The 17,780-nt window shown below is 56.5% G+C and overlaps 1 protein-coding gene across 9 annotated transcripts; it reads left to right on the top strand.

The window, feature by feature from the left end:
• On the top strand, positions 839-16,885 carry P2RX5 (purinergic receptor P2X 5). 9 transcript variants are annotated; one of them, XM_021067674.1, is made up of 14 exons: positions 845-1,482; positions 7,281-7,431; positions 8,038-8,109; positions 8,344-8,419; positions 8,554-8,650; positions 8,870-8,950; positions 9,179-9,317; positions 9,804-9,940; positions 10,394-10,487; positions 10,566-10,631; positions 12,405-12,487; positions 13,333-13,485; positions 14,778-14,817; positions 14,891-15,134. In XM_021067674.1, exons 1-14 carry the CDS (start codon positions 1,346-1,348, stop codon positions 14,900-14,902), a joined length of 1,338 nt encoding a protein of 445 aa, XP_020923333.1. In that variant the 5' UTR covers positions 845-1,345; the 3' UTR covers positions 14,903-15,134. The 9 variants fall into 9 exon arrangements, 8 of the variants coding, with proteins under 8 accessions (XP_020923332.1, XP_020923336.1, XP_020923331.1 ...); XM_021067672.1 differs by having other exon boundaries at positions 844-1,429; positions 14,778-16,885; XM_013981217.2 differs by having other exon boundaries at positions 846-1,482; positions 14,778-16,885.

Raw genomic sequence — 17,780 nt, 5'->3', positions numbered from 1 at the left:
CAGGTGCTCGAGGGGAATAATACGGGGTAATGGGATAGTGGTTGGGGTGGAGGCTGCTCTCTTCCTTTCAAGAGGAAGTGGCATTTGTGTTGAAACTGATGAAAAGATGCTTTTCATCTGTGCTTCCGTAATGACAGGAGCATAGATTCTCAAGCCACACCCTAGTCTTAAGGGAAGGAAAATATGGGGCAGGGCCCAGATATTTGCATTTTTCTTCCAAATGATAACCCTTATCAATAAAACTGGAGACCCTAACCCGCCCCGGGGCTTTTACTTTGAGAGAAGATTGTACCTGGTGAACTTTAGGGTCCCTTCCAACTCTCCCCGCCTCCCTCTCCGGCGAGCCTCAGGGAGGGAATTTCTCAGCTGCGCCTGAGGGCCAGGCTAGGGAGGAGTGGGCCTGCTTCTGGTCATGTTGCAGGTTGGCAAGGGGTGAAATTCAGAAAACGAGCGTGCACAGCACCCCCTCGTCCCCATGCACACGCATGGACACAGCACAGGGAGCGCACCCAGGACCCTGCTTCTCTATGGCTGTCCCACGTTCCAAACCTGCTCACCCTCATCTCCGCTCCCACCGCCTCTAATTCCACTTGTAAAGGCTGCAGATGGCTTCGTTTAGATAGGTCCATCCCTTGCTTTGGGAACATTTCACCAGTTGGCACCCGCCCTCTCTCCAGACATATTTTAAGATCCCAGGCCTCACCGCCTGTCTCCCCACCCCCACATCATGCGCCCTGGCCGTGTGCACAGTTCTCCGTGTTCTGGTCCTGAGCTGAGCTCTGCTTGGCAACTGACTCCCAGGAGTGTGGGTTTTAAACTCGCTGCAGCTGCAGCTGCCGCAGTAAAAGCACACAGCGGAAGGGGATGGACGCCCCAATCTGTGAGGGGAGGGCCAGGTTTCCCCCAGCGAGCAAGAAAACGCAAGAAACCTGTGCTTGCTCACATGCTCTTTACCCCCACTTCCTGTGCGTGGGCCGCGTGCTATAAACGCTCCTCCCCTGGCCTCAGTTTCTCCGTCGATTCAATAGGAGGAAGCTCGGGATTTCATTGCTTCCAAAGAAATCCCTCCTCTCCCCTCACCCCTCCCGCGCAGCGATCTCCGCAGGGCCCTCGCCGGCCAGTGGCCGGGAGGCGGTCCGGCGGTGTCATTGCCGCTGTCAGGGGAGGAGGTGGCAAGGTCGCGGCCCGAGGCGCCCGGCGGCGCTGCCGCAGCCTCGCCAACCGCCGGCCCCTGCCGGTTGCGCCGCGCCGCCGGGCGCTGCGGTGCCCACGGCGGGGCCGGGGCGGCTCCCATGCGGCACACGTGCGGCGGCGGCGCGGTCGGCGAGCCAGGTGAGCGGGTGCCATGGGGCAGGCGGGCTGCAAGGGGCTCTACCAGTCGCTCTTGGACTACAAGACCGAGAAGTACGTCATCGCCAAGAACAAGAAGGTGGGCCTGCTCTACCGGCTGCTGCAGGTCTCCATCCTGACCTACCTGGTGGTGTGAGTTCTCCGGGCTCTCGGGGAGGCGGGAGCGCCCGCGGGGCGGGGGCAGCCGCTGTGGCCTCCGGGGGACTGGGGGGTGGGCATTGGCTCGTGTGCGCCTGGGGCGCCCTGTGGCTGGGGGCTGGGACCCTGCTGCGGGCGGGGGGCCTTCCTGTTCCCTTAGGTGTAAGGGTTGGGGGCAAGGAGGGAGCCCTTTACTCCCCCACTGGCTCTGGAGGTGGTGAGATGCGGCACGGGTTCCTGGGTCCTCCAGTTATGAGGCTTTCCCCAAGCAGCTCCTTCCTCCAGGGCTGGGCCCCAGACGGTTAGGGCTTCAGGAAGGGGGCAAGGATGCAGGGGGTTGGGCTGCAGCTGTTGCCCGAGCCTCCCTGGGCCCTGGCGGCCCTGACTCAGGCACGGGGGGCGGGGTGGGTGGTAGTTTATTTATAATCACGGAGCTCAGTGCCAAGGTCCGGGCTGGGGCAACTCCTGAACCTGGTGTGTCCCTGAAGTTCCTTCTCCTCGGCAGGCCTCACCAGCCCTGGCCTCTGTCCAGTTGAGGGTCCCTTCTAGAAACCCTGTACCCACCCTGGCTCCCAGGTCTCCTGTCTGACCCCCCTCTGGCCCACAGGAGCTGGCACCATCAGCTGAGGGGCCGTTCCTTGGGGTCAGTCATGCACGGTTATGAGCCCCCAGCCCCACCTCATCCGCATGTGGGGAAGGGACGGGGGAGAGGAAATGACACACCAGACGACTGGGGTACAGCTGTCTTTTACGCCTTGAGTAAATGCTGTTCGGTCCCTCCTGCTTCCTGACGGCGGGAACAGCAGATGCTCCTCCTGGGAGGGCGGGCTCCCACCTGGAGACCAAGGGGCGGGCATCCCCGGCCGGTCATCTCCAAGGCACCTGGCTACCTCCCACCTGAGGGCCTTTTGTTGATACTGCTCCTCAGCCAGGCGCCCCTTTCTCCTCCGCTGGATCAGCACCCACGCCCCTTCCTGCCTGGTTCTCACGCTCCTCCCCAGCATTCCCGCGGTGGAAGTGTGTGCTTACGCAGGGATCGTTTGCTTCATGTCTGTGCTAACTCCTCACCAGTCTGAGGAGGCCCTGAGGGCAGGGCCTGCCCGCCTCCCTTAACTGCGTAGGGAATAGGTGTGCAATGGATGAATGAATGTTGTTCCTTGAGTATTTGCTCAATGTTTCGTTCAGGCTGGGCCCAGTGTGTCCCTACTAAAACTGCTAGTGACTCAAGGGTCACAACCCTCTGAGGGGCCCTTGGAGATGGGACAGCCTAGGGCCCAGGACACGCCAGCTCTGCTCCCAGAGACGAGGTGGATACACCCTGGGAGGCGCAGAGCCTCCCGCACCACTGCTGCATGACCTCCCTGGCCTCAGTTTTTCTGACTTTACCAAAGGGGGTTGACTGGACAATCTCTGACATTAACAGTGACATTGGTAATAAATTGATGTGTGGTATTCATTGAGCTCCTCCTCCCTGCCTGGCACTTGCTGTGCTAAGCAATTTACATATGCCACCTCATTAAAAATATTTTGAGCATGGACGTTCGCCTCATGGCTCAGTGGTTAATGAATCCGACTAGGATAGAAACCACAAGGTTGCGGGTTCGATCCCTGGCCTTGCTCAGTGGGTTAAGGATCCAGCATGAACTGTGGTGTAGGTTGCAGACTCGGCTCGGATCTGGCGTTGTTGTGGCTGTGGCGTAGGCTGGCGGCTACAGTTCCAATTAGACCTCTAGCCTGGGAACCTCCATATGCCCCAGGTGTGGCCCTAGAAAAGACAAAAAATATATGTATATATATTTTCAGGAGTTCCCATTGTGGCGCAGCAGAAACAACTGGACTAGTATCTCTGAGGATGCAGGTTCAATCCCTGGCCCCGCTCAGTGGGTCAAGGAACCGGCGTTGCTGTGAGCTGTGGTGTAGGTTGTAGACAAGGCTTAGATCCTTTGTGGCTGTGGTTGTGATGTAGGCTGGCAGCTGTAGCTCTGATTAGACCCCTGGCCTGGGAACTTTCATGTGCTTTGGGTGCAGTCCTAAAAAGCAAAAAAAAAATTTAAAAAATGTATTTTGACATAATTTATACTCACAGAAAAAATTTTTTTCTTTTGGCTGCCCTCGCAGCATATGGAAGTTCCCCACCCAACCAGGGATCAAATCCGAGCCACAGCTGCAGCAGTTTGGGATCCTTAACTTGCTGTACCACAGCAGGCACTCTTTACGTCATGTTTTAGATTCCATGTATTAGTGATATATGGTATGTCTTTTTTTTTTTTTTTTTTTTTTGTCTTTTTGCTATTTCTTTGGGCCACTTCCGTGGCATATGGAGGTTCCCAGGCTAGGGGTCTAATAGGAGCTGTAGACGCCGGACTACGCCAGAGCCACAGCAACGCGGGATCCGAGCCGCGTCTGCAACCTACACAGCTCACGGCAACGCCGGGTCGTTAACCCACTGAGCAACGGCAGGGACCGAACCCGCAACCTCATGATTCCTAGTTGGATTCGTTAACCACTGCGCCATGACGGGAACTCCCTCTTTCTCTTTTTTTTTGTCTTTTTGTTATTTCTTTGGGCCGCTCCCACAGCATATGGAGGTTCCCAGGCTAGGGGTCGAATCGGAGCTGTAGCCACTGGCCTACGCCAGAGCCACAGCAACGTGGGATCTGAGCCGTGTCTGCAACCTACACTACAGCTCACGGATCCTTAACCCACTGAGCAAGGGCAGGGACCGAACCTCGTCGGATTTGTTAACCACTGCGCCACGACGGGAACTCCCCTCTTTCTCTTTCTGATTTCACTTAGTATGATAATCTCTAGGTCCATCCATGTAGCTGCAAATGGCATGATTTCATTATTTTTATGGCTGCATAGTATCCCACTGTATATACTTTCATCTCCGTTATCCATTTATCTGTCAGTGGACATTTAGGTTGTTTCCCTGTCTTGGCCACTATGAATAGTGATGCTGTGAACACTGGGGTGCGTGTATCTTTTTGAACAATGGTTTTGGCTGGATCATATGGCAACTCTTATTTTTAGTTTTTTTTGTTTGTTTGTTTGTTTGTCTTTTTGCTTTTTCTAGGGCTGCTTCCGTGGCATATGGAGGTTCCCAGGCTAGGGGTCTAATCAGAGCCTTGGCCACTGGCCTACACCAGAGCCATGCTAGATCCGAGCCTCGTCTGCAACCTACACCACAGCTCACAGCAATGCTGGATCCTTAACCCACTGTGCAAGGCCAGGGATCGAACCCGCAACCTCATGGTTCCTAGTTGGATTTGTTAACCATTGAGCCACGTCGGGAACTCCCTTTTTCTTTTTCCATCTTTGTTTTTTTTTTTAAGGGCCACACCCGAGGCTTGTGGAAGTTCCCAGGCTAGAGGCTGAACAGGAGCTGCAGCCACCTCCCTACACCACAGCCACAGCCATGCCAGATCCCAGCTGTGTCTGAGACTTACACCACAGCTCTTGGCAACACTGGAGCCTTAACCCACTGAGTGGGGCCAGGGACTGAACCCAAGTCCTCATGGATACTAGTTGGGTTTGTTTCCACTGAGCCACAACGGGAACTCCTGTTATCTGTAGATTTTATTTTTTATTTTTTTGTCTTTTTGCCATTTCTGGGGCCGCTCCCACAGCACGTGGAGGTTCCCAGGCTAGGGGTCGAATCAGAGCTGTAGCCACTGGCCTACGCCACAGCCATAGCGACATGGGATCTGAGCCGTGTCTGCAACTTACACCACAGCCCACGGCAATGCTGGATCCTTAACCCACTGAGCAAGGGCAGGGATCGAACTCGCAACCTCATGGTTCCTAGTCGGATTCGTTAACCGCTGAGCCAGGATGGGAACTCCGGTAGATTTTAAAATGATGGCCATTCTGATCCAGGTGAGGTGGTGCCTCATTATAGTGTTGATTTGCATTTCCCTGATAGTTAACAGTGTTGGCCATCTGTATGTCTTCTTTGGAGAAATGTCTATTAGGTCTTCGGACCATTTTTTGTGTTGTTGAGTTATATGAGCTGTTTGTATATGTTGGAAACCAAGGCATTGTTGGTCACATCATTTGTAAATATTTTCTCCCAGTCTGTAGGTTGTCTGTTTAGTTTATGGTTTCCTTTGCTGTACAGAAGCTTTTAAGTTTCATTAGGTCCCATTTGCTTATTTTTGCTTTTGTTCCTATTGTCTTGGGATGCTGACCTAAGAAAACACTGGTACAATTTATATCAGAGAATATTTTGCCTGTTTTCCTCTGGGAGTTTCACAGTGTCATGGATTCTATTTTGAGTCCTTAAGCTATTTTGGGTTTCTCTCTGCGTGGTGTGGCGGTGTGTTCTAACTTCATGGATTTACGTGCGGTTGTCCAACTTTCCCACCACCAGTTGTTGAGGGGACTTCTTTTCATGGTCTGTTCTTCTCTCCTTTGTTGAAGATGGACCGTAGGTATGTGGATTTATTTCTGGGCTCTCTATTCTGTTCCATATGCCTGCTTTTGTGCCAATACCATGCTGTAAAAACCATTTTTAGACGGAAGTCAAATTCACCTAGTATGTAATTCACCCTTTTAAGTATTTAAAATTATACAATTCAGTGGGTTTTAGCACATTTACAGTGTTGTACAACCACGTACAGATTTCATATAAACCAAACTGTTACAACATGTGGTCTTTTTTGTTTAGCTTTTCACTTAGCATAAGTTTTCAAGTTGGCAAGATTTCTCCACGTTGTGGCCCGTGTCAGCAGATCACGTCTTTAAGGGCTGAGTATCTCCCATCATGCGGACCTGCCCCACTGTGCTCGGGTGCTCGTCTGTTGGACACTTGTGCCGTCCCTGCTTGGGGCTGGTATGAATACTGTCGAGAACATGCATGTGCAGGTTTTGTGTGGACAAACATTTTCAGTTCCGTTGGGAGTGTACTGAGTGGAACTGCTGAATCACATGGTAAAATCTTTTGAACGGCCATCTAGCTGCTTCCACAGCACCTGCACTGTTTTACATTCTCACCAGAAGTACCAATTTTTCTGCATCCTAACCAACACTTTCTATTTTTTGGTATCACAGCCCTTCCTGGGTGGGAAGTAGTCTCATTGCACTGCCCTCATGGCTAATGTTGAGTATCTTTTCACATGCTTATTGGCCACTTGTATATCTTTCTCAGAGAAATGTCTTTTCAAATCCTCAGCCTATATTTAAGTTGGGTTGCCTTTTTTTTATTGTGGAATTATAGGATGCGTTGTGTATTCTGGGTACTAGACCCTTCTGTCATGGGAGCCACTTTTCCCCAGCGTGAGTCGTCTTTTCACGTTGTTGTGTCCCCTGCTGCTCAAAAATGCTCTTCAGTCCAACTTTGTTGTTGCCGCTTGGGTTTTGGGTGTCTAGGTTTGAACTCTAATTTTGTAGCATGCCTCTCAGTTTGGGTCTGTCTGGGCTTTCCTCACGATGAGTTTCAGGTTGTGCACAGGTCCTATCACCATCCTCCCCCCCCCCGGAGGAGGTGCCGTTGGTCCTAGGTTGACCCCCAGAGGGGTCACATGGCGGGTGTGCGGTGAGCAGGCTTCAGCCCAGGCTCGTCCAGCTGCAGGACCCTGGCTCCTGAGAGCAGCAGCCTCTCGCTTCTGGGATTGTTGGTCCCCTCTGCTGCTTGCAGGACCGGCTTTCAGGCTACAGCGGGAGTTAGGACTCCTGCCCAGGAGCTGGTGGGAAGAATGGAGCCCCAAGCCTGCCCCCTCCTCACCCTGGGGGCCCTTCCTGAGGGCAGCAACGAGGCTGACAGCCACCTGCTTGCCCTCCCCTCCCCGCAGCTGGGTGTTCCTGGTGAAGAAGTGTTACCAAGATACCGACACATCCCTGCAGAGCAGCATCATCACCAAAGTCAAGGGCGTGACCTTCACCAACACCTCGGAGCTTGGGGAACGGCTGTGGGATGTCGTGGACTATGTCGTCCCACCCCAGGTCTGAGGCGCACCCCGCACGGGGGCCAGGATGGCAGGGTCTGGCTCAGGGTGGGCCACAGGGGAAGCTGCTTGGGGACCCAAGGACCTCGGTTCAGTCTCCTCTGGCCTGGGATGGCTACAAGATGTGCAGAGGGAGACCACGCCTGGATCCCACTCCCCCCAACCCCCGCCCTTCTGACCGTGCCTTACGGGGCTGCTCTGTTCCCAACAAACCCTGAGCCAGTTGAGACCAAATGGGACCCAGAGAACTTGCAGGTCAGTGGGAACCGGGTGGCCTGGCACTGAGAGCCCTACCCTCATAGTGGCCACTGCGCCTGGGAGTGGTTTCCTGCCCTGATCCCTGGGCCAGGGCCCGGCTGTCTTGCTGCTGCCCCTGCTTGTCTCGGATCTGAGCTTGAGCCCTGGGGGCTGAGGTCAGAATGGTTTGGGGAAGGTGAGTGACCCATCTAAGGACACCTGCTCAGGGACTCTGAGGTCAGTGGGTGGAAGCCCCTGACTTTGTGGCTCCCAATGTTTGTATCACCCATGCAGAGACCCCCTCTCCACCCCTGGCTGCGAGACCGCCCTGGGGAGGGGGTTCCTCAACTCCCCTCTGGTTCTTTAGGGAGAGAACGTCTTCTTCGTCGTCACCAACCTGGTCGTGACCCCCAACCAGCGGCAGGACACCTGTGCTGAGGTGCGCTTGGTGTGGAGCGCTGGCGGGGCGGGAGGGCGGCCAGCAGTGCTTGGGGTCCACCCCTCTCTTGAAGCAGGGGTTTCTCTCCCCACCTCGGGCCCTGGCGGGGGTGTGCGCTGGTGCTCGTAAGGGCGTGCGCGCCCGGGCAGGGGAGGAGCTCCTGTCCTAACTCCAGGTATGGGACCTGGCTCTGCGAAGGGGCCCCTCCTCCTAGCGCCCTTTCTCTCCTGGCAGAGCGAGCGCATTCCCGATGCCCTGTGCCATGAGGACAGCGACTGCCCCCCTGGGAAGCCTGTTGTGGCTGGAAATGGTGAGGCCTGGGGAACAGAGAGAGTTGGAGGTTCCAGTTCTGCCTTGTCCGTCCTTCCTGCAGGAGAGACCTGGGGTGCAGAGGGGGCGTTGGAGGTGGGAGGTTCCTGCATTTTCCTTGTCCCTTCCCTGCAGGAGTGAGAAGTGGCCGCTGCCTGCGGGCGGGGAGCGCACAGAAGGGCACGTGTGAGATCTTTGCCTGGTGCCCAGTGGAGACAAAGTCCAGGCCAGTGTGAGTGGCTGTAATCTTGGGACCCTGAGGAGTTACCCAGCCTGATGGTGGAGACATGTCCATTTGGAGTCCTCATTCTGGGGGAGAAGTCAGGACACCCTTGGCAAAGGCTCCAGGGGACCCAGGGAGCATGCAGGCTGGAGCCTCAGCCCAGGCCTGGGGGAGGCATGGAGAGGGCATGGGGGGCCTCCTAACGGGCTGTCCTGGCTTGGTTTTCAGGAAGCCACTCCTGGGCGAGGCTGAAGACTTCACTGTTTACATAAAGAACTTCATTCGTTTCCCCAAATTCAACTTCTCCAAGTACGTGGGCCTGTGTGCATGTGACAGCGTGTCTGATGAGCCACCAGGTGATGCAGGCGTGACCCTTTCCCCTGCCCTGGCGGTGGGGAGTGGTTAGGACTTGCACAGGGGCTCAAGTCAGAGACTCAGTCTGGGCAGGGTGAGAGCCCAGTGACTCCAGGGTGAGGCTGTTTCTGGCGCAAGAACAGTCTTGCCTTTACCTCACTGGCTGTTTCCGTCTCCACCCAGGACCAATGTGCTGGACACCAGAGACAAAACTTTCCTCAAATCTTGTAAATTTGGCCCCAAGAACCCCTACTGCCCCATCTTCCGACTGGGGTCTGTGGTCAGCTGGACAGGGAGCAACTTCCGGGAGATGGCCGTGCAGGTGGGCGGTGTGCGCTCAGCCCTCCTGGGGACTGGGGGGGTGTGGGCTCTGCAGGGAGGAGGGGGTGTGGACCCAGGGCTCTGCCCGTCTCAGGACGAGCTGTGCTGCACAGCCAACTGTGCTGCACTCTGAGGGGCACACTCCCTCCTGCTGTCTGTGCTCAGACCTCGGGCATCAGCGGCTGAAACCCAGCCAGGAGCCTGCTGCATCCTGGCACAGGTGCACTGTGCCTGTCCTGTAGGAGGGGCTCCCTCCCCTCGTCCCTTCTCCCTGAAGCACAGAGCGGAGGATACGGGCTGTATGCGATGCACTTCTCTCAGCCACTCCAGAGGCAGGCTAGAATCCTGGACCTTCCTCCTTCCTCCTGAAGGAAGCTCCAGGGCAGGCCAAGCCCTGGCCTGAGCTCCTTGCCGTGAAGAGCTGGTCTCTGACTTGGTCCGTTGGCAAGAAGTTCTGTGCACTGATTCTTGTCTCTCTTGCATCAAGGGCGGTGTGATAGGAATCCAGATTGAGTGGGACTGTGATCTTGATAGACCTCCCTCTGAATGCAACCCTCGCTATTATTTTAACCGTCTGGACAACAGATTTTCAGAAAACTCTATCTCCTCTGGGTACAACTTCAGGTAACTGGGGCTGAGCCTGCCGCTGATGACCCCACCCACGTTTCAGGCCCTTTGCTGGGTGCAAGTGCTATGACCCCCCCTTCCTGGGAGTAGGTGTCACAGTGGGAGGTGCAGGCGGGGGAGGCCACCAGGGGCCTCTGGAAGAGAGAGAGAAGCATCTGCCATGGCCCTGGACTTGCCCTGAAGCTGGGGGGGGTCCATCAGTGCCTTGGCAGCTCTGGGCTGGCCCAGCAAAAGTGGGAAAACCCTTGCCTCTTGAGCTGTGTCTGGCAAGAACGGTCAAAGATGGGAAGGCATCTTTAATGTCATGTTATCAAAGGGTCCCCAACCTTCCGGGGCGCGGGCCAGGCCGGGGGGGGCGAAGGGCTATAAATCTCCAAGGCAGCCAAGCCTGGGTGGCCCAACAGAGGAGGCCCAGGCAGGCCGCGTCTCCCTGAGCCGTGTCTCCCCCAGGTTTGCCAAATATTACCGAGACGCGGCTGGGGTGGAGTTCCGCACGCTGTTTAAAGCCTATGGGATCCGCTTTGATGTGATGGTGAACGGCAAGGTGTGGGGGGTGGTCCTCCCGAGGCTGGGCGGGGCCTGGGGGGGGGCCGCTCCTCACTCAACCTTGTCTCGGCCCCAGGCGGGGAAGTTCAGCATCATCCCCACCATCATCAACGTGGGCTCCGGAGTGGCACTCATGGGCGTGGTGAGTCCCCCCCCCGCCCCCCAGGGGCGCACCAGAGCCGGGGAGAGCAGTGCAGATAGGGGTGAAGAGGGCTGTCTGGGGCTTCACACCCCACCAGGGCCCCCCAACTGCAGTGACTGCCTGGGTTTCTCTTGGCAAAGCCAGAGGCTTCTGCCTGTGGCTCTGTGGCTGGGGGTTCTCTGGGATCCTGGGCAGCTTTGCCTCCACAACTGCTAAAAAGCAGCAGGATCCAGCCATAGACAGGCTTGCTCAGCTGTGGCCTGCTAACATCTGGGGCCAGATAATTTGTGTGGGGCCACTTTGTGTACTGTAGGGTATTTAACAGCATTCCTAGCCTCTGGCCCCCAGCTGCCAGCAGCACTGTCCCCCACAGTGATGCCAAGCTGTCCCCCAACCCCCACAAGTTGTGAATCACAGGGCTGAAAAGATGAGAGGCCGGGAAGTCAGACTGTGGTCCTGCTTTAGGTCTGTCTCGTCAGCTGGGCCCAGGGGCCACAGGAGAGGGAGGAGAGGCTGGAAGGCAGGACTCCCTCATGCCCTTTTGTTTTTCTGGAAGTTCTTTAAAAGACAGGAGCATCCTCAGCAAGCCCCCTGCTGAGGTTTCTGGCAGCCTTGTTCCTGGTCACAGCAGCCCAACGAGCGTCTTCTAGAGGACCCAGGACAGACTTTTTATTAAGACCAAGAAAACTGTCCTGTAACAGGACCAAAGAGGCCACACTCCTGAGAGGTGGCTGGTAGAGCAAAGTGGCCCCAAAGGACTCAACTGCAGACAATTTCGGGGGAGCCTTGCATGTTTGTATTTGTAACTTCCCTAGAGAGGGGTCACCTTCAGCCATCACTTTCTCGTGATGTGGGTAAACCAGAACACAGGGCACCTGGGGGACACACCTGGAAGGTAACTGGGCTACCAGTGGTGGTAGAGGCTGGGGGCGGGTGCGGATGGGAGGTGTGTTCTCTGTGGAACGAAGAATTGATAACATTTTTGGCATCTGGGGAACAAAAAGGTGTGCAATGCCCAGGGTCAGAGGACCGGGTTCACCTGTGGGGCTGTCCATCAACCCCTCCGAGCCGGCCCCTCTCTGTGCTGTGGGTGGAGTGCCCTCTGGTGGAGGAGAGCGGTATCTGCACCACCCACTCTGGTCTGAAGAGGCAAGTGTCCGTGGGGCCACCGCCTCAGGCCAGGCCTCTTCCTTGATCCCTGAACACTGCTGTGCTGGCCGCGTTCACTCACCCTCCAACCCACCTCTCCGTCCCCAAATGCCACAATTCTGTTTCCTGCCTCTATTCCCAGGCCTTCCTTTGGTCTTATATAAAATCCTGTTTACTCTACACTCAGCCAAATGTCCCTCCCCAGGCTCAGAAAGTCCCGTTTTCTCTGTCCCCTCCCCTGCCCCATTCCTCTCCCCATCACAGGGCATGTTCCCCTGTCATAACTTACATGCTTGTCTCCCGCACCAGAGGGGCGTCCCCAGAGAGGCTCATTGTCTTACCCCTGCCCCTGCACCCCAGGGCAGCGCCTGGCACTGGTGCATGCTCAGCAAACGGGCTGCGTGCGATGGGGTCAGGGCCGTGCAGGGGTGCTTGGCCTGAGGGATCAGACGGCCTGGGCTAACCCTGGCTCTACCATGGACCAGCTTTGTGACCTCGACAAAGGTGCCGCTTTCTCAGCCAGCATCTCCGTCTCTCAGGGCTTGTTGCAGGAGGTCAAATGGCATGTGGCTGGGTGCTCTCTCCAAGTCTAGGATTCTGAGTCGGACCCTAACTCTCGTGCAGGGGTCTTTCTTCTGTGACCTGGTGCTCATCTACTTCATCAAAAAGAGCAACTTTTACCGAGACAAGAAATACGAGGAAGTGAGGTCAGTTATGCTTCTTCCCAGTGGCCCTAGGGGAGCCCCCGACCCCTATACTGGTTTTCTGTGGGACTTTGCGGGGAGAGAGGCAGGATGACAAAGAGCTCCCTTGGAAGGGCAGGGGCCGGTGGAATGTTCTGTTACCTGCTCTCCAGAACCGGACTCTGCTTCACTGGCAGAGGCCATCACCGGCCATGGGCAGGAGAGGCGGTTTCCAGGGCTGGCTCTGCCACTGTCTCCTTAGGTGCCTTGGACCAGTCCCAGGCCTGCTTGGGCCTCAGTTTCTCTGTGAAACAAGAGTGTTGGTTTACACAGATAGTGTCTTCCAACCTCTAACTTTAGGATTCTTGGACCCGGTGGTCGTGAGGGGCTGGGGGTGAGGGAAGCTGGAGTGGTAAGGGAAGGAAAAAAAGTCAGATCCCCCCCCACTATGGGGGCCTGTTTCCAGGCTCTTCAGGGCTGTGGGCTTGGTGGGGTTTGTGTGTGTGTATCTGAGGAGCAGACCCCAGGGAGTGGGAAATCCTGATGGCTGGGTGGGCAGGAAGGGGCAAGGGGCTCTGGCCCAGCCTCTGGGGAAGGCTTTCTGCAGGTGCTGGGATGGGAACGGGGAACTGCAGCTGGTGGGCTCTGGACAGGCACTGGGTGCTCCCCCAGCTCCACCCCACCCTGCACTACCTGCCTGGACTGGACCCCAGCACTGATTCTCAGGCTGAGTCCTGACTGCACCCATCACCTCTACTGAGCTGCTGAAGGAAAAGGGGATCCCCTTGCAGGGCGAGTGGCTTACCAGTCCACAGGAGGGGTGATGCCGGGATCAGCAGGCCAGGGTTGATGGGTCATGTCCTGCCCAGGGACCTCGAGGGCCTCGCCCAGATGGCGGAGTCCTCGCGGCAGAGGGTGGCCCCGGACACAGCAGGGCTGGCAGAGCAACCCGAGGTGCAGGATGGAGGCAGCGGCCAGAAGGAGAATGGCTGTGTGTGCAGGCAGCTCCTCCAGCCCACCAGGTGAGGGCTGCCCAGCAGAGGGCCCGGAACAAGACCTGCAGAGATTGCCCAGCTGGCTACTGTGCTTCTTGCCTTGGGTAACGTGGCCACAAAGCAGGATGCCCGGACCCAGCAAAACCCATCCACACTGGACTCTGGGGGGATGCGTGCTGGCGGTGCTTTAGCCCCTCAGTACCTCTGAGTGACCACAATCCGTCTGCTTGCTGTGCTATCCCGGCATTAAGACAACAGCGTTACCACGTGCTCAGGCTCGCTCTCTGCCGCACGCTGCTCTGAGCTCTCTGTACATGAACTCATTTCAACAGCCTAATGAGGTGGACACTAACAGTCCCTAGTCTAGTAATGAAACCCAAGCGCAGAGGGTTAAGTAACTTGCTCAAGTCACACAGCTAATAAATGGCAGAGCTGGGATTTGAACCTGGGAATGTGTCCTTAGAATTGTTCTCCATCCGGCCATTCTGCCCTACCAGGCACCTCCCCTTTCCTCCACTCCTGGTCAGATGCCTTCCCTAAGCTCCGCTTTGATGTGGAAGTTCTGGAGCTGCCCTCGCCTCAGGAGGATGGTGGCTGTGCTGACAGGTGGCCTGCAGGCTGCCTTTCCCTGGAGCGCTGCCCAGAAGGCCTGGGCATTCTGGTGCTTTCTGGAGATCTGACCACACCTGGCATGGGAGGCAGCCTCCGGGCCTGCTCTGCTGTCTCGCTGTGTGCCGCTTGTCAACTAAGTCCAAGGGTTCGTTCACTGACCTGGGCTGGCCTTCGGCTGGCCTTCCACTGCCCCGAGCTTTCCACTGACTCGGCGGTTGGCAGCCTCCAGCAGGTAGCTGGGCCTGGGCAGGGAAAGAGAGAGAAGTCAGCCAGGATGGAGAGGAGGAAGGAAAGATGAAGAGGCTGGGGGATCTGCTGGCGGAGGCCTGTGTCTGCAGCACCCACACGCGCTCCCTGAGCTGACGATCACTTCCTGGGTGCTTGCCTGAGCTTCGCCTGTGAGAGGGAAGAGTAGCAGCCTTGTGGGTCTTGGTGTGGCCTGCCCTTTGCCGTGGGGGTGGGGACACGTGGGGCCCTCCTGTGGTGGCTGCTGCTCATTGCTGGGCCAGCTCCAGAAGCCTTGGCCTGAGCGTCTTCCTGTGCCTGGGCTACAGATCTGGGACCCCACAGGGCCGCCCTCTGCGAATACTCACGGCCTGCAGCGCGGCCAGCCAGAGGCTTCTGCGGGAGGAGTCTGCCTTTCGGGGCGCCATCCCTGTCCGCAGGGCTCCCAACTGTCCTCTGTGTGCCCCCACCTGCCCGCACAGGTCTGGCCACCAGGAGAATGGAAAGGTCACTGTGGAGCCGCTGCAGAACCTGCAGGCCGTGGAGGCGTAGCCAGAGGTGTCGCTGAGCAGATGTGATGAAGATACACAACGGCCTGCAGCTCTGACTCGGAAAGGGTCGTCGTCCGCAAGGGACCGGGCTTCCAGGCACGGCCATCTCTCTGGCACTTTGGGATCTTGCCACAAGTTTTTTGTTGTGCGTGGAGGAAAAGGGAGCCTCCCAGTGGCCAGGGTCGGGGGCAGGCCAGGGGGCCAAGAGTGTTTCATTTTTTCTAAGGACCTAGGAGGGCATTCAGTTATTCACTCATTCACGCAGTAAACACTTTGATGCCTGCAGTGGGGGGCTCTGTCCGAGAGATGCTTGAATGAGACACACTGAATTGGCCCCCAGGGAGGGGAGCACACGTGTCCTTTCCTCCAGAGCTGAGAGCCCTGAGAGCTGGGCCCCGCTCTCTGCCCTTCCTCCAGCCTCTAGCTCAGACTCCCACAAGTCCCTGGAGCAAATGATGGCTCCTCAGTGAAAGACCTCAGCCAACATCCAAGGGACATGTGGCCTTGCCCCCAGGAAAGGACTGGACCTGTGAGGAAGTGGCTGGCACGAAGGGGAGAGGAAGGAGAGCCTCAGGCACTCGGGGAGCACGTCTCCCCAAGATGGGAGACGCATCTGTCTGTGTGGTCTGACTCTTGCTCTCCTGCGGGCTGCGCATGTCCTGTCCGGCTTCCTCCCTCACTGCTCTACGGTCCCGTCTGAAGGGCTAATGAGATGACAGGAGGCACTCACCTGGCAGGTGGAAACAGCTGTCAGACGGCCCTCAGCCTCCTCCCTCAGCGGCTACTCAAAGTGTGGTTCGTGAACCAGCAGCAACAGCATCATCTGGAAGCTTGTTAGAAATGCAGCCTCAGGCCCTTTTCTCCTCCCCCTAAATCAGAACCTGCAAGTCAACAAGATTTCCAGAAGGTTCAGGTGCACGGGCAAGTTTGAGAAGCAGGGCTTGAGGAGATATTCCAGGTCCAGTGGTGAGGGAGGGAAAAACCGGCTTTGGTGGGTGGCACCAATTTCTAGATCAGACTTAACAGCCGAGCTGCCTTAAGGGCAGGATCCCCCCTTCCCTGCCCTGGAAAAGCAGCATTATACTCAATTCGTTCAAATTAAAATATTCTGACTAGGTCATACAATGACTCAAAATTTAAAAGGCACAAAAGAATAGTGAAGAGCTTCCCTCCCACCTGCCCCCTGAGGCAACCTGTGTTAGCAGTTCGAGAAGCTCACCTGTCCCGCTGAGAATCCACTTGGTTATTCAATCGCTGCCTTCTCTCAGGAAATGAGCTTCCTCGGTCAGAAACGGATGCTGGAGATGGAGACCCCATCCTGGCTCAGCGGAAACGAATCTGACTAGTATCCATGAGGACACAGGTTCGATCCCTGGCCTCACTTAGTGGGCGAAGGATCTGATGTGGCTGTGGCTGTGGTGCAGGCCAGCAGGTGCAGCCCCGATTAGACCCTGGGAACGTCCATATGCTGCGGGTGTGGCCCTAAAAAGACAAAGAAGAGAAAAACTGATGCAAAGCCAGCTTGCTCGCTTCTCCCGCAGAACTAGCTAAGGATCCCCTGCATAGATGCAAGGGCAGGAGCCTAGAACTCAATCACTGTTGTGAAAACCATCAGGCAGCCAAAGCCTGCAGTGCTGCCCCTCACCCAGCAAGCCTGGGTGCTGTCTGAGCCCCGGCCCCGACTGAGGGAACGTCCCCTCTGGGAGGACTCTGGTTCTCCACACAGAGGGGACAGTAAGCATCCCTCCACCGGGGCCTCTGGAGGAGAGGGTCCCAGGGGCCTGAACAGTCTCTGGCGAGGCCCCACCTCTGGGGCAGAGGTGTGTGGTCCCCAGAACAGGACCCCTTCTAGAGCAAGCAGCTCCTTCCCTCAACAGCCAGGTGACCTGTCAGCAGGCTCCACCTGCTCTCTGAAGAGAAATTAAAAATCCGGTTGATTTACTATGGTGTTTCATTCCTCTAAGGCAAACACCTGGATTTGATAACAGTGTGTTATGTGTATGTTTGGGGAGGAATAAAAAGGGCAGGGGTCACAGCCACTTAGGAGTGGGTTTGGTTTCTTTTAACCTGATTTTGGAATCGCTTGGCAGCAGCCATGTGCATCGCGCTGTTGGATACTGGAAGGGAACTGTCTCCCTACCGTTACACGTCCAGTCAGTAAATATTTACTGGCTGCCCACCGTGTCACGCATTGGACTACATGCTGGTGACGCAGAGGCGAGCAGCAGAGAAACGGTCCCAGCCTGAGTCGAGGGGTAACACATGGATCACACATGGGATGGGCTGCTCTGAGAGTCCTCAGAGAGGAGCAGCCAGGGGTTTCCACAAGCGACATACAAGTTGAAATCGGAAGGGTTAGTAGCAGTCTAATTAGGTGACAGGGGAAGCATCCAGGTCAGGGAACCTGATGCGGGAAGGAGCAACTGAGGAACGGGAGGAAGACAGTGACTGGCGCAGCTTTTGTGAGGCTTTCTTTTCATCAAGTTGGCCGTCAATTTTAAGGGTCGCCCCATTAAACACTGCCACTGCGGACTTAGCTAGTTGTTTCTCCAAGTCCAGAAAAGCTTTCCAGGCAGCCTCCCCTCTACCAGAAAGGCCCGTGACCCCCATCACCGCTTCTGGATGGTGGCGCACACGGCTGGTTCCCTGGCTTTTGCACCGTGCCTTCCCCCCTCTTTGGCATCATCTTGCTGAATGAGCGGAGGTTCGTTCATCTTACAGAAACTGGCTTTGACATGGGAAGAAGTGAAGCAGGAATCTGAGGGGGGTCCAAACCTGGGAAAGCCGCTCTCCCTCGGGGCGCTGGCTGCTCCCCGGGAAGAGGATGGGCCAGCCTCTCAAGAGCTCCTTTCCTCGCTGACGTTTCGGAATCACAAGAACTGTCTACGTTTAGGTTCAGGCTCTGGCCTGAGGCCATCTACCTAGTATTTTCCT

This window comes from Sus scrofa, chromosome 12 (assembly GCF_000003025.6).
Source record: "Sus scrofa isolate TJ Tabasco breed Duroc chromosome 12, Sscrofa11.1, whole genome shotgun sequence".
Lineage (NCBI taxonomy): Eukaryota > Metazoa > Chordata > Mammalia > Artiodactyla > Suidae > Sus > Sus scrofa.
The sequence above is the reverse complement of the archived record's forward strand: the minus strand, read 5'-3'. Positions and strand labels throughout refer to the sequence as shown.